The sequence below is a fragment of the Vitis riparia genome, chromosome 4 (assembly GCF_004353265.1).
Source record: "Vitis riparia cultivar Riparia Gloire de Montpellier isolate 1030 chromosome 4, EGFV_Vit.rip_1.0, whole genome shotgun sequence".
NCBI lineage: Eukaryota > Viridiplantae > Streptophyta > Magnoliopsida > Vitales > Vitaceae > Vitis > Vitis riparia.
This window is the reverse complement of record NC_048434.1, coordinates 9,274,173-9,286,837: the sequence shown is the minus strand read 5'-3', so window position 1 is coordinate 9,286,837 and position 12,665 is coordinate 9,274,173. Positions and strand designations below refer to the sequence as shown.

General features: G+C 41.6%; 2 protein-coding genes and 1 long non-coding RNA gene across 3 annotated transcripts; all 3 read right to left on the bottom strand.

Moving 5' to 3' along the window:
• Positions 1-3,330: 3,330 nt before the first annotated feature.
• Positions 3,331-4,068, bottom strand: LOC117913219. The gene has a single exon (XM_034828182.1). The coding sequence runs from the start codon at positions 4,066-4,068 to the stop codon at positions 3,331-3,333; it is 738 nt and encodes a 245-aa protein (XP_034684073.1).
• Positions 4,069-7,739: 3,671 nt separating this feature from the next.
• On the bottom strand, positions 7,740-10,928 carry LOC117913218 (structural maintenance of chromosomes protein 3-like). Its single transcript, XM_034828181.1, has 6 exons — positions 10,873-10,928; positions 9,860-9,939; positions 9,678-9,756; positions 9,464-9,581; positions 9,209-9,384; positions 7,740-7,826 (listed from the first exon to the last, which is right to left on the bottom strand). Exons 3-6 carry the CDS (start codon positions 9,741-9,743, stop codon positions 7,740-7,742), a joined length of 447 nt encoding a protein of 148 aa, XP_034684072.1. The 5' UTR covers positions 9,744-9,756; positions 9,860-9,939; positions 10,873-10,928.
• Positions 10,929-10,932: 4 nt separating this feature from the next.
• On the bottom strand, positions 10,933-11,271 carry LOC117913184. Its single transcript, XR_004651085.1, has 3 exons — positions 11,224-11,271; positions 11,044-11,111; positions 10,933-10,943 (listed from the first exon to the last, which is right to left on the bottom strand). It is a non-coding gene; the product is annotated as an uncharacterized LOC117913184 (long non-coding RNA).
• Positions 11,272-12,665: the final 1,394 nt, after the last annotated feature.

Below are 12,665 nucleotides of genomic sequence, written 5' to 3'. Positions count from 1 at the left end.
TCAAATATGACTTGTGGGCTGTGGGGCTGAGGCCCATCACTTGGCCCAGTACCCATTAATTTAGAATTTTGGTATTAAATGGAAATGTGGTGCTGATGTAGCACTGAAAAAATCAGCCATATTACCGAAAAATCGGTAAAATATCTATATATTGCCAATAAGTCGGCGAAAAATGGGAAAAAAATTCCAAAATTTCGGAAGAAAGAGATATTGGCCCCACTTATCGTGTCAGGGCTGTCTGATACCCAATAATCAATGAAATATTGCTGATTCATCCAGATGTTTTCATCCTTGATCCCAACAACACGGGGCTATCCTCTGGACTGTGTGGCTGCCCCTCTAAAATAGTTGGGCCCAGCCTACAAGAGACTCTCCCTCTTTTTCAGGCTTGCAAGGCCCTGACTAAGAGAGCCCATTGTGACTTTGGCCCTCTACAGAAAGGTGGGGCTGGCCCTGGCCCTCATATGCGCCTATTGAGGACTTTTATGGTTCAGTTTGCTTTATCAGACTGCTTCTCCACACTTGAGCCTACATCATTGTAAGATGCCTTCTCATCCTCCTTAACTTCACTTTGGGTAAAGCCCATCTTCCTGTCAGGCCTGCAGTCACCCCCGGGCAGATTTTCCCTCCATCTATAGCAAGCCTTAGGGGACCACTGTATGTTCAGCATTATGTTGCAGAGGGGATTAATTTGTGGTGCCCAGCATTACGTCTTAAAAAATTGCTGGTGTCATAGCCTGTTTTACAGCATCTTCCTTTTAACTTGTTGGATACTGTATGTTCAAATGATACCCTACATGCACCTCCTCACTTGTTCCATTCAGATTAAGTTATGGATGACATCCTATATAAACATGCAACATGTTGCATGGGTTCAGATGTAGGTGTTGGGCTTGTGTCTAGGTGTTTGATCCTTCACACAAATTTTTGATTCGGAGATTCTGCTAAAAGGGATCTTAATAACAATTATGGACACTTGGAAACAATATAAAAGTGCAAATAAAAATAAAATAAAATCAACTAGATATTAATAAAAGACAAAGATATCTGTGATAAGAACTCTCCATTTTTTGATAAGCAAGCAGAATATATATAAGAAAGGCAAATAAGCCTCAAAGCATACAGGAAGTATACGAGGCTACCACCCCCTTAACAAAAAAAAACGACCCAAACCCTATTTGGAGGCTAACCACTCCAAGAAACCTAATAGGGAATTCGACTCCATAACCATGTACACTTTAGCCCACCCCCATACATTGTATACAAACGAAGTTTTTAATTTCTGATAATCCAAAACTTCCCCCCTTAAAGGCTAGCCTATTCCTTTCCTTCCATATAGACCAAAAAATGAATAACGGGATTGATCTCCACACTTTTTTCCTTTTTCTCCCCACAAAAGAACCTTTCCAACTACTAAGGACCTCCTTTACAGATTTTGGAAAGACCCACTGTACACCCACAACGCAAGAATGATGTTCCACAACCCTTTTGCCACTGTACAATGTATTAGTATATGATTGATTGTTTCCTCTTCGCACCCACACAAGAAACACCGATTAGGTAAATGCCACCCTCTTCTCTGGAGCCTGTCCAAAGTGAGGACCTTCCCCAAGTAGCTTCCCAAGCAAAGAAAGCAATTTTGGTTGGAACCTTGTCCACCCAAACATTGCTATGAGGAAAATCCACTCCTTGGGTATTTGTCAACACATTATAAGCTTTCTTAACTTTAAACAGTCCGCCCTCGCCTTTCTTCCAAAAACCGAATCATCTTCCGAGTTTACTTTGTAATCCCTCAACACAATTAAGAGATTGTCCACCAAGCCCAACTCCCAGTCATTAAAGTCCCTTAACAGCCTTAAATTCCACCCTCCTTGGCCCCCATTCTGGTCCCAGCATTCCTCCACTGTGACATTTCTATGGGCAGCCATGGAGAAGAGATTTGGGAAGCCTTGGGACAGCACAATGTTACCGCACCAACGGTCAGTCCAAAACCTTATTCTATTGCCTTTTCCCACCTTGAAATCCATATTTTCCCAACACCAAGTGGACTCCTTCAAGATCTCCTTCCAAACTCCAACTCCATACACCCCGTTTGCTTTCCTTGTTCTCCACCCAAACTCTTCTTGCCCATACTTGGCCTCAATCACTTTTTTCCAAAGTTCCTCCTTAGCACGCGCAAATCTCCAAATCCATTTACCAAGGAGAGCTTTGTTCAAGACAGCAATTTTCCTTAGACCCAATCCACCTTTTCCTTTATCCGCACACACCATCTCCCATTGGACTAAATGAACCTTGTTCCCCCCATTGGCTCCCCCACAAAAAGTCTCTTTGAAGCTTTTCCATCCTTCTTGTCACTGACTTAGGCATACGGAATACCGACATTTGGTACAAAGGTATGCTGGACAGCGTACTCTTTATAAGAGTAATTCTCCCTCCTTTGGATAAATATTGACGTTTCCAAAGAGCAAGCTTTCGCCTCATTCTCTCCTCCACCCCATCCCATACGTAAGAGGCCCTATTTGGCGCCCCAAGGGGCAGCCCCAAATAAACAGTAGGCAGCTGCCCCTCCCTACACCCGATTTCAGCCGCCATTTCAGCAACCCCTTCCACCTCCCCTACCGGAAATACCATACTTTTATCCAGATTAATCTTCAAACCAGAGGCTGCTTCAAACCAAAAGAGGATCCAGCTCAAATGCAATAACGCCTCTTTCTTTGCCTCGCAAAAAACAATCGTATCATCCGCAAACAGGAGGTGAGTTATATTGACGGCCTGCTCTCTTCCTCTCCATATCCTGCAGCCTTGGATGAAGCCCCCTTCAGCAGCCCTTGTGATGAGCACGCTTAGTACTTCCATTCCCATGAGAAATAAGTAGGGGGAAAGAGGGTCCCCTTGCCTTAATCCTTTTGAACTTGAGAAGAACCCCGCTGGAACCCCGTTCACCAGCACTGAGTACTTGACAGTGGAGATACAACTCCACATCCATCCTATCCATTTTGGTCCAAACCCCATCTTTTGCATGACCTTTAGTAAAAAATGCCAATTGATGCTATCATACGCCTTCTCGATGTCCAATTTACATATTATACTTTCTCTCCCCTTTTTGCCAAGAATCTATAGCCTCATTTGCGATTAAGGAACCGTCAAGGACTTGTCTCCCTTTGATGAAGGCATTCTGAACAGGAGAAATCACCTTTCCTATGACTTTTTTGAGCCTATTGGCCAGTACCTTAGCCAATAATTATAAGCCCCCAATCAAACTGATTGGCCTATAGTCTCTTAAGTCCTCCACCCCCCCTTTCTTCGGCAGCAGCACCAGAAATGTATGATTCAGACTCTTAATGAATGAGTTTTGTTCATGGAACTCCTTGAAAAAACCCAAGATGTCCTCCTTGACAACCTCCCAGCAGCTTTGCCAAAAAGCCACTGTGAATCCGTCCGGGCCCGGGGCTTTTCCCCATTCATCCCCATTAAAGCTGCATGGATTTCAGTCTCAGAAAAAGAATTCTCGATGCCAATTGCTTCTGAAGGACTGATCTGTTTCAGTGAGAGGCCTCCTATGTCCGCCTTCCACCCCGAATTTTCCGATAGTAGCTGCTGATACGCATTTGCTATACCTTCCCTCATATCTTGTTCCTCTGTGAATCTCACCCCATTTATCTTAATTTTAGCCATGGCATTGACTCTCCTATGGGCATTGGCCATGCGGTGAAAGAACCCCGTGTTCCTATCCCCTTCCCTTAACCATATTTCCCTTGATAGCTGTCTCCACTGCACTTCTTCCATCGACACCCACTTTGCATAACTCTCCTTAGCTTCCTTTTTGTGGCCCAGCTCCTCCTCTGTTAGGTTTCTCTCTTCTTCCACTGAATCCCACCTCTCCACTTGCTGAAGAGCTTCAGCTTTGTTTTTCTCCAATCTTCCAAAAACCTCCTTATTCCATATTTTTAACCTAAGTTTCAGCCCCTTCATCTTAGTCGCTAATTTGTAGCTCGGCCTACCTCTAACCTCTATCCCTTGCCACCACCCCTCTATCAGCTCGTTGAACCCTTCGGCTTTGAGCCACATATTTTCGAATTTGAAGGGGGACGGGCCTCTCCTTATCCCTCCACCCTCTAGCAAAATCGGGAAATGATCCGATGTTGGGCGAGGCAGTCTTCTTTGGTGAACCCTACTGAATTGATCTAGCCAACTAGGAGTCGCTAGAAATCTATCCAGCCTGGCCCGCGATTGATTATTAAGCCCCCCGCTCCAAGTGAAAGAACCCCCTTGCAAAGGGATATCAACAAGCCCTAGGTCATCTATAATCTGGGCAAACCTCCTCATAGTTGAAGTAATCCTCCCAATTCTATTTCTTTCAGCTTGGACAGCGTTGTATTGAAATCTCCTCCTAAGCACCACGGCTCCCCCCATATCCCTCTGATTGCCCCAAGCTCCTCCCATAAACATTCCCTATCTTCTCTGGAAAAAGGCCCATAAACCCCCGTGAAGACCCAGATTGCTCCATCTCCCTCATTCCTGAATCTGCAGGAGATGGAGAATTGTCCCTCTTCCATCCCCACCATCTCCAACGATCGTTTGTCCCAACAGATCAATACACCTCCTGCCGTCCCCATAGCATTCAAAACCTTCCAATCAAGAAATCTCCCCGGCCCTAAGCTCCTCACCACCATTTCAGATATCACCTGCACCTTCGTTTCTTGAATACAAAATAAATCCACCTTTTGTTTTCTGATAACTGATTTGATAATTCTCCTCTTGGAACTATCATTCACACCCCTCACATTCCAACTCAAAATTTTTACAGTCATTGGGTACTTACATACTGGTTCCCTCTACCCTGAATAGGGCCTTTTTTCTTAGAATCCCCCTCATAGTTAATAGAACACTCCAATCTCTTAAGCTCCCTTTCAAACCTTGAAGACTCCAACAGACCTTTACCTACAATCTTTTCCTTCCTTTTTCTGATTTTGCCCAGGAAACTCAGAATTTCCTTCTCCAGGCCTTCCGTAGAAAAACCTAAGAAATGACTGAATTTAATCAGACTGCTCTCCTCCCAATTCAGGTGCTCTTCCTTTCTACCCTCTTGGAACTCCGTCTGATCTGCTTTCCACCCCAAACTTCTTTCCAGAGGGTCAATACTGTTGACCTCAACCAAATCCCAACAGCCATCCCTTCTCTCTAACAGTTCTACTTCATTTGGTCTTTGTGACCCACTTCCAAGCAAAACCCCCTCCCTTCGGACCCCAGAATGGTCGTAACCCTCCCTTTCCGGAGACCGACCAAAACAAAAAGAGTTAGAGGAAGAAGACCCTTGAGCCCTGAGACCCCCCATATTTACATCTAAGACATACCTCTCTGCTTCTTCCTCTAACATCCTTTCTGCTCTCTGATACATTAAGTCCGTCTGTTGTTTTCTCTCCGTTTCCTCCTCTCTGCATCTAATGAACTCGCAGTCCATATTGTCGTCTTTATTATTACCGTTGGACCCAGAAGTAAAGGTTCTTAAGAGGGGCCCATCATCCACTAAAGCAGACTGGAATATGGTGTTTTTCCCCTTTTGGTGTTGGCCCAGCCCAGCGTCAGCACCCCGCCCCAAGCTTTTAATTGAAAGCGGCCCATTCTGATCCCCCTTTGGATCTTCACGGCCTGTTGTTAAAGAGAGCCCACAGGCCCAATCCCTCTCCCTGCTTGAGCCCACAGGCCCAGTATACGAACCGGACCCCCGCAAGCCCGCATGCAGCTGAGGACCCACATCTGCAGAGCCCACTTCCTGCGTCAGGCGACCCGTCCCATCCACTGACTGGTGCTGCGCCTCGAACCCCGCGCACGCCAGCTCCTCCACTCTCGGCCCGGCGCGTGGGGCTTCATCACCCCTACCCTCTCCTCTGGATCGATCCCACAGGTCACGCTTCCATCCCTCTTCCCGCCTTAATGACGGAACCATCTCCCACCATAGAGATAGGGAGTAAGACATCCCTTCAACCCCTAACACCAGCGAACCAGGGATGTTCTCGCCGTCCGATCTGATCAGAATCCTCGCCCACTGCAGATCGTCCATTCTCTCCGTCTTTGGGTCGACGTCTAGAAACCCGCCGCAAGCGTCTCCCACCCTTCTCAACACCGACGGAACCCAAAGCGAAATTGGTAGCCCCACTATTCTCACCCACACTTCCCTTCTTACCTCTCCTTCTTCCAAACACCCCGATCTTGGATTCCATCGCTCTAGATCCACTTGAACTCCTCCCACCGTCTTATGACCAGAGAGGTGAACCCTTCTTGCTTCTTCCGCGAACTCGAATTCCAGTAGAACACGTCCTCTTCCCATACTCGCAATCCCCATTTTGCCTTTCAATCCCCATGCCTTTGCCATTTCCCAGCCCCAAATTTTCCAGGTCTTCCTCTTTGTTTTGCTAGGTTCCAATTTCCAATCAAACAATGTCCAGTCTGCTGATGTTTCTGTTTAGCTCCTCCCGATCCACCTCCACTCTAAGGATATTGGTCTCCAAATTCCCCCAACCCTTCACCGTGTCCGCAAATGACCTTCCCTTCGCCATTTCCGACCGCGGCCTTCCCACTGTCCCCTCTTCTTCCTGTTGAACCTTTTTGCCAACAAGGATATCCATCTGCGAATAGTCTCCACCATCGCCGTCCAACCTCCTTTGGTCCCTTTTGCCCTTCGGGATACAAATACTGTATCTCTTCAGCTCCACATCAATGACCCCTAATCGCAAAAAGCAACCCGCCCTGTTATAGGCGGCGCACGGAGAGAGAAGCTTCGCCCTTTCTCCTTCCATCCCTTTTCCCAACTTCCTATCTTCTCATCCTTAATGCACTGCAATAAACCTTCCATGAAAAACCCTACGCTGTCCAGCCCCAATCGCACCCAAGACGATACCCCATTCTTACTTTCCGTTATGATTAGGGTTTTTCCTCCCCTTTCCACCATTTCCAACTCAAATGTCTTGGATTCCACCCCGAACTTGCTCGTCTTCCTCTTCCTCCTATTTTCCGCGCGACGCGCACTCCCATCACTGGCTATCTCTCTCGCTCCCTCGCTCTTAGACTCTCTCACACTCTCTCCATCCGCTGTCAAAACAAAGGTTTTATAGACCAATTGTACTTTGTTGATATCAATTCAAAGAAAAGAAACATCTATACATATACTGATATTTTATATACTATATATTATGAATTAATTAAAATAAAATTATTATAAATAAACTAATTTTAATTATTTTATTATATATTTTCTATAATAATTAATACAAACTAATATAAATTTATAAATAAAATTGTCAACATTTTTAAATAAAAATACTTATCTATCATTTTTTATTTTTATTCTTCAAGTATATCAATTTTTTTTGTTAAACAATTCAATATATGTATTATTATTTTTCTATCATTTTTTAGTTTTTTCCAATATTTCTATGAATTTCTTTATCAATTTTTGTCATACAGGTATTTTGTGTCAAAACATCTACCGATATTTCCCGATATATCCGTAAAATTAAGTTACCAACATATCAGTTAAAACCAATACTTTCATCCTTGCTCAAAACAGCTTGTACTATGCTCTCTTTCCAGATGAAGAAAAAGGGATAAGAGGGATAATCCACTAAAACCTCTTGCACTCTCCCACAAAATTTTCATGTGATCCTAACAACTCCTTGATTGAACTAAGTATCACCCACATCACACTAAAAAGAGAGAATACTATGATAAACTATGCACTATCATACAATAATGAGAATGAGGTTTGTCGATTCTTCACTTGCTTGCACATTAAACACCAACTCATAATCGCCAATACCACCTTCAAGCTAATCGAAGTAAGGATTCCACCCAAGCGAAGAAACTAACCTTAGAAGGTGCCCAAGGAACTCAAACTTCCTTGGCAGGAAAAAAGCCTTGCACCCTTAGATTCAAAAGGCTATGGAAAGATTTCACCACAAAATTGTCATTTCTATTTAGACTCTATCCCAACCTATGAACACAACCACCCATAACCACCACAGACTAGACTATAAAGAAGAACTTGCCCTAATCCCAACTCCATATCCAAAAAAAATCTCCTAAAATGGATAAACTAGTGGCCATGGTCACCTCCCCCTGCCAAAAATCAACTACCTAAGCATCACAACAAGAGAAAATACCAATAACAAAACTGGAAAAGATTCCTTCAACAAGCAATCCCCACTCCAAGAATGAAACCAAAACGCTGTTTGAGATCTATCACCAACAATAATGCTTGTACAATCTTGCAATGCTTCTCAACCTTTTCATATAGCCTTCCAGAAACTGACGCCATACCCTTCCCTTCCTACCTTTGGTACTAAACCCCCTCCACCTTCCCATTTTTCTTTTGATGATTCTTCTCTGCATCAAATCCCATTCTTTTGCATACCTTGAAGCTTTATTGAGCTCTAAAAGCCTTCTGATTCCCAAGCCTCATTCACTTTTCTCCAAGCAAACAATTGACTATCCAGTCAAATGACACTTTCTCCCAGTTACTGCTTCTCTGAAATAAATTCCTCTGAATCTTCTCCAATCTACTGTTAACTCCAAACAGGATCAAAAGCACTGACATAAAGTAAATCGAGAGGCTAGAAAATGTGCTTTTGATCAAAGTCAGTCTCCACCCTTGGAAAAAAAATTCCCTTTTCCAACAAGCTACTAAATCCTCCCTCCACTAAATCCCTAGGGGACCCTAATTTGAAGGGAATGCCTGATAGTAATCCTAAATAGATTTCCTTAGTTCGCAACCAAGAATCTTCACAAGCAACTCCACATTCACCATGTCACCCACCAGGATGAGCTCACTCTTATGGAAATCAATTTTAAGGCTCAAGACCACCGTAAAGCAAAACAAAATCCACCTCACAGATAACAATTGATCTCCATCCACATCACAAAACAATAGAGCATCACATGCAAATAACAGGTGAAAAACCAAACATGTCCTAAGCCTCCCCATAAGCCAAACACTTAGCCCCTGGTCATAGAAGCCTTGTCTATAGATAGGCAAGCAAACACTAATATCTAGCGCCTTAAGTGTGTGTGTGTGTGTGTGTGTGTGCGTGCATGCTTTTTTTTTGTCAAACCAAGACCATAGTTAATACTCCAAGAAGGAAATAAAGTGGACTACTGCAAGAATGATAAAAACAGTTAACATCTTTATAATCCAGCATCTAAAAGAACTGACCTCCCCCAATTTCTGCCTAGCATCATGGAGTTCCTTGTCATAAATAGTGTATTCTAGAGATTTCCGCTGCTTGTCCAGCTGCTGATATTTTCTCAGTTCCTCTTTCTCTTCATCCAGTTCCTTTAATCGCTCATCCAAGTATTGAACGACTTGAATTATCTGCTTTCTCTTGTTACCTAAATGAAAAAAATATATATATATTTTGTAAGAAACATACGAAATATACAAGAAGCAAAATCCCAAATGGTGACTTACCAGTTTCTTGCATAATTTTCAGACTTTCACGTCGTCTCTCCTCATAAACTCGGGTGCCACCAATTTCCTTCAGCAGATCCAGTCGCTCAGAGTCTTTCATCAATGTTAGTGATGCTATCTGTGAAACATAAAAAAGTGTATAACAACATATACAGCTCAACAGATTAAGACAATGTAGATATCAAATCATTAGAAGTGGGCATCAGTGGCAAACCTTCCCTTGCTGCACAACATAGTAAGGATTGGAACGAGAGAAACCAGCACTTTCCAGTAAATTCATAACTTCTGTTTTCCTGGAAATTGCGTTGTCAATTGTCAGTAAAGCTGTAAAGAATGAAAAGCATGATATACAGAACAAGGATTATTTTTTGAACAAAAGGTAAGCATTATGCTTACGTAATATGCTTTCCATCCAAGAAATACTCATCCTTTTTCAGACCAATAGTTCTTCGTAAGCGCACCTCCTCCTTGTCAACCTGCCAAAAGTGCAGATGCTTGAAATAGTTAATGACCAAACAGAAAAAAATGACCCAGGTACCAGAGGACTTGCAACATTTGTTGCACAAGAATCCAGGAAAGAGGATAGGAGCAGAATATATCTATGCATAGGAACACTCGTGATATTACATGATTAGAACAACTATTATTAAATAACTTATTTTCTAATTAATTGACACTTTATATAACCCACAAGATTACAATATTCTTAACCTTGTCAAGATGTGCATCGCACAAAGGAAGCAAACCTTCCAATGACAATCAACATTGGGTCCAACCAATGCACTCATCAGTATTAAGTTCAAGACCAAACACCACCCCAAAAATACAAAGAATCAGTGCACCCTTTATTGGCACTAGATATTCTAACGCAGAAACATGAAATGACACTTGGAAAAGGTTGTCTGACTCAATCTTTAACCTTGTACTGTTCTCTTTGTTCCTATTGCTTCCAATGGTCATTGACTGAGAAAACAGAAGAAAAAGGCCATATCTAGCATCTGTTAAAAATGAGCTTGCCTTTGTTAATCCATACATAATATAGTTCTAATTCTTTTTGCAAACAAACTATGTTTATGTGATGCTTTTCTTTTTCCTTTTTTTATCCCCAGTAATGTGCATGATGAAGCTGAAGGAAACCTTGGAGAAAAATTATCAAAAATGTCAAGTAATTAGGGAAAAAATAACTAATAATGCTTAAATATAATATGATTTACATTGATCTTTTCGCACACAGCAAGAAGCAACACTTACCAGTCTTATGCAACAAATTGAATTTTCTTATTCACTAGCAAAAATATGCAAGAGATAACTTTATATGAGATGAAATGTAATAGCCCAAAGCTCCACCTCCCACACCCCAAACATTGACCAAATATGGGAATAACAAAACATAAATTACCAAATATTACCGGAATGCGATTGTCAGAATTATCAAACACAATCTCCACAAAAGCGGATAGAACTTGATGCCTGCACCTTCCTGTTAAGTATGAAATATAAAATTATTAAGAACAAAGAAATTGCATAAAATGAAATGCCTAATATGATAGCAAGAAAAGAAAAAAAGCACAAGAACATACGTGAAGTAGTGCATGTCTATCTTCACTGCGCAGGTTTTGGAAGAGATCACTTAGTACGAAACGAATTGCTACAAGTGAGATAAGTTTCAGAACAAGAAAAAAGCAAGTTTGATGTCAATGAGCTTCATGAAAAGCAGAGTACAAAAAGGAAAAATGATATGAAAGTATAAATTCACTCACCATGGAAAAAGTTCGTCTTGCCAGATCCATTAGCGCCAACTGAGAAGAACATTATAACATAATTTATTTTAAACCCCCCAAAAAAAAGAATAAGCAAGATGGGGAACCAGAATCTCACTTGAACATGGTCACCAAAATATTTTAGATAGAAAATTTCATAAAAGGATGGAAATAAAAAGCAGTGAGAATACTACATGGGAAAGATGACAACATTATCACTCTGCAATGGGAAACAAAACAAGCCAAATGCACATTGCTTAGCAAGAGAACCTCCATCGTGGTTAGATAATTGCCGCTGGCAAGAAAATCAGATGGTCCTTAGAACAAGCGTCCACTTTATTATATGCTTTGAAGTTTTTTATTCATTTACACCAGAAGTAATTCCTTATTTCTCGCCAAAGTATAATTTTTCAGGCACTTGCGACAAAATAGACCAATATACATGGCACAATATAAGGCAGACTGATAGAGGATGAGAATAATTTAACCAAGAAATTGTACTCAAATCAAGGACACAACATTTAAAATTTACAAAATAACCAGCTCTTTTTATCTAACAAGTTTAGACTCGCATTCCATCACATTGCCACCATCATTGAAGCAAAGGAACCAACAAAAATATAGTGCAGAAGAAAAGAGCAAATGAATAATGTCGAGTCATATAACAGGGCTCTCTATAGCACCAAGATGGCAAAAAGATCCATAAAGGAAACAAATCAGTGATAATGTCATTCTCTATCAAAGAATCTCAAACTAACTTTTGTGAGCATTAGCTAGTCCAAAAGAACCAAAACAACCCATAAAACTAATCAAAAATCATAAATTTTGATATTTAAGGCCATTACGCTGCCATGATTCATCTACAAGGTTTGGTCAAACCATAAATATTAGCATCAAGTAGAATATTAACTACAATTCAGAAAATTGATTCTTAAAGATTCCCTCAAATGGGGCCAGTGCCAGAACTCAAATGGGGTTCTGATTTGTCCCCTTTTCCCTTATTCGTGCATTCAATTCTGGAATAACTTCCGTTCAGTCATCCCCCACCTCTGCTCAACCATCTTTGCCCAATTTTGATCCTCCAATAACCCTTACACAGTAAGTGATGTTGAAGCAAAGCCTGTCTCTAATGTTGGTAATCCCAATCATGATGGTGCGGAGTCTCCTTTAGCTCTTTATAGCAAAGTGTTAAAGGTTGACACTTTCCAGCACCTCTAGGGAGACTCATTCCCATATCACAAGACAACCCTTAGAATCAGTCTCCTCGTTTGATGGGTTTCCCATAGAGGGTCTCTCCCCTACTAAAATGGCTGGAATTCAATCGATTTTGGCCACCATGAATATCAAGTTTTTCATTTTTTTTTTTTTTTTTATTGGAAACAGAAGTTGTATTAATTACTGTAAAGAAATTATGAGAAGGATGAGAAATCCTCCCCATAAAA

Coding starts and splice junctions, on each gene's coding strand:
- LOC117913219 (XM_034828182.1), bottom strand. CDS start 4,068: ATGTGGCTCAAAGCCGAAGGGTTCAACGAGCTGATAGAGGGGTGGTGG.
- LOC117913218 (XM_034828181.1), bottom strand. CDS start 9,743: ATGAATTTACTGGAAAGTGCTGGTTTCTCTCGTTCCAATCCTTACTAT. Junction 9,582..9,677: donor ATGTTGTGCAGCAAGGGAAG/GTTTGCCACTGA, acceptor TATGTTTCACAG/ATAGCATCACTAACATTGAT. Junction 7,827..9,208: donor CTAGGCAGAAATTGGGGGAG/GTCAGTTCTTTT, acceptor TACTTCGATTAG/CTTGAAGGTGGTATTGGCGA.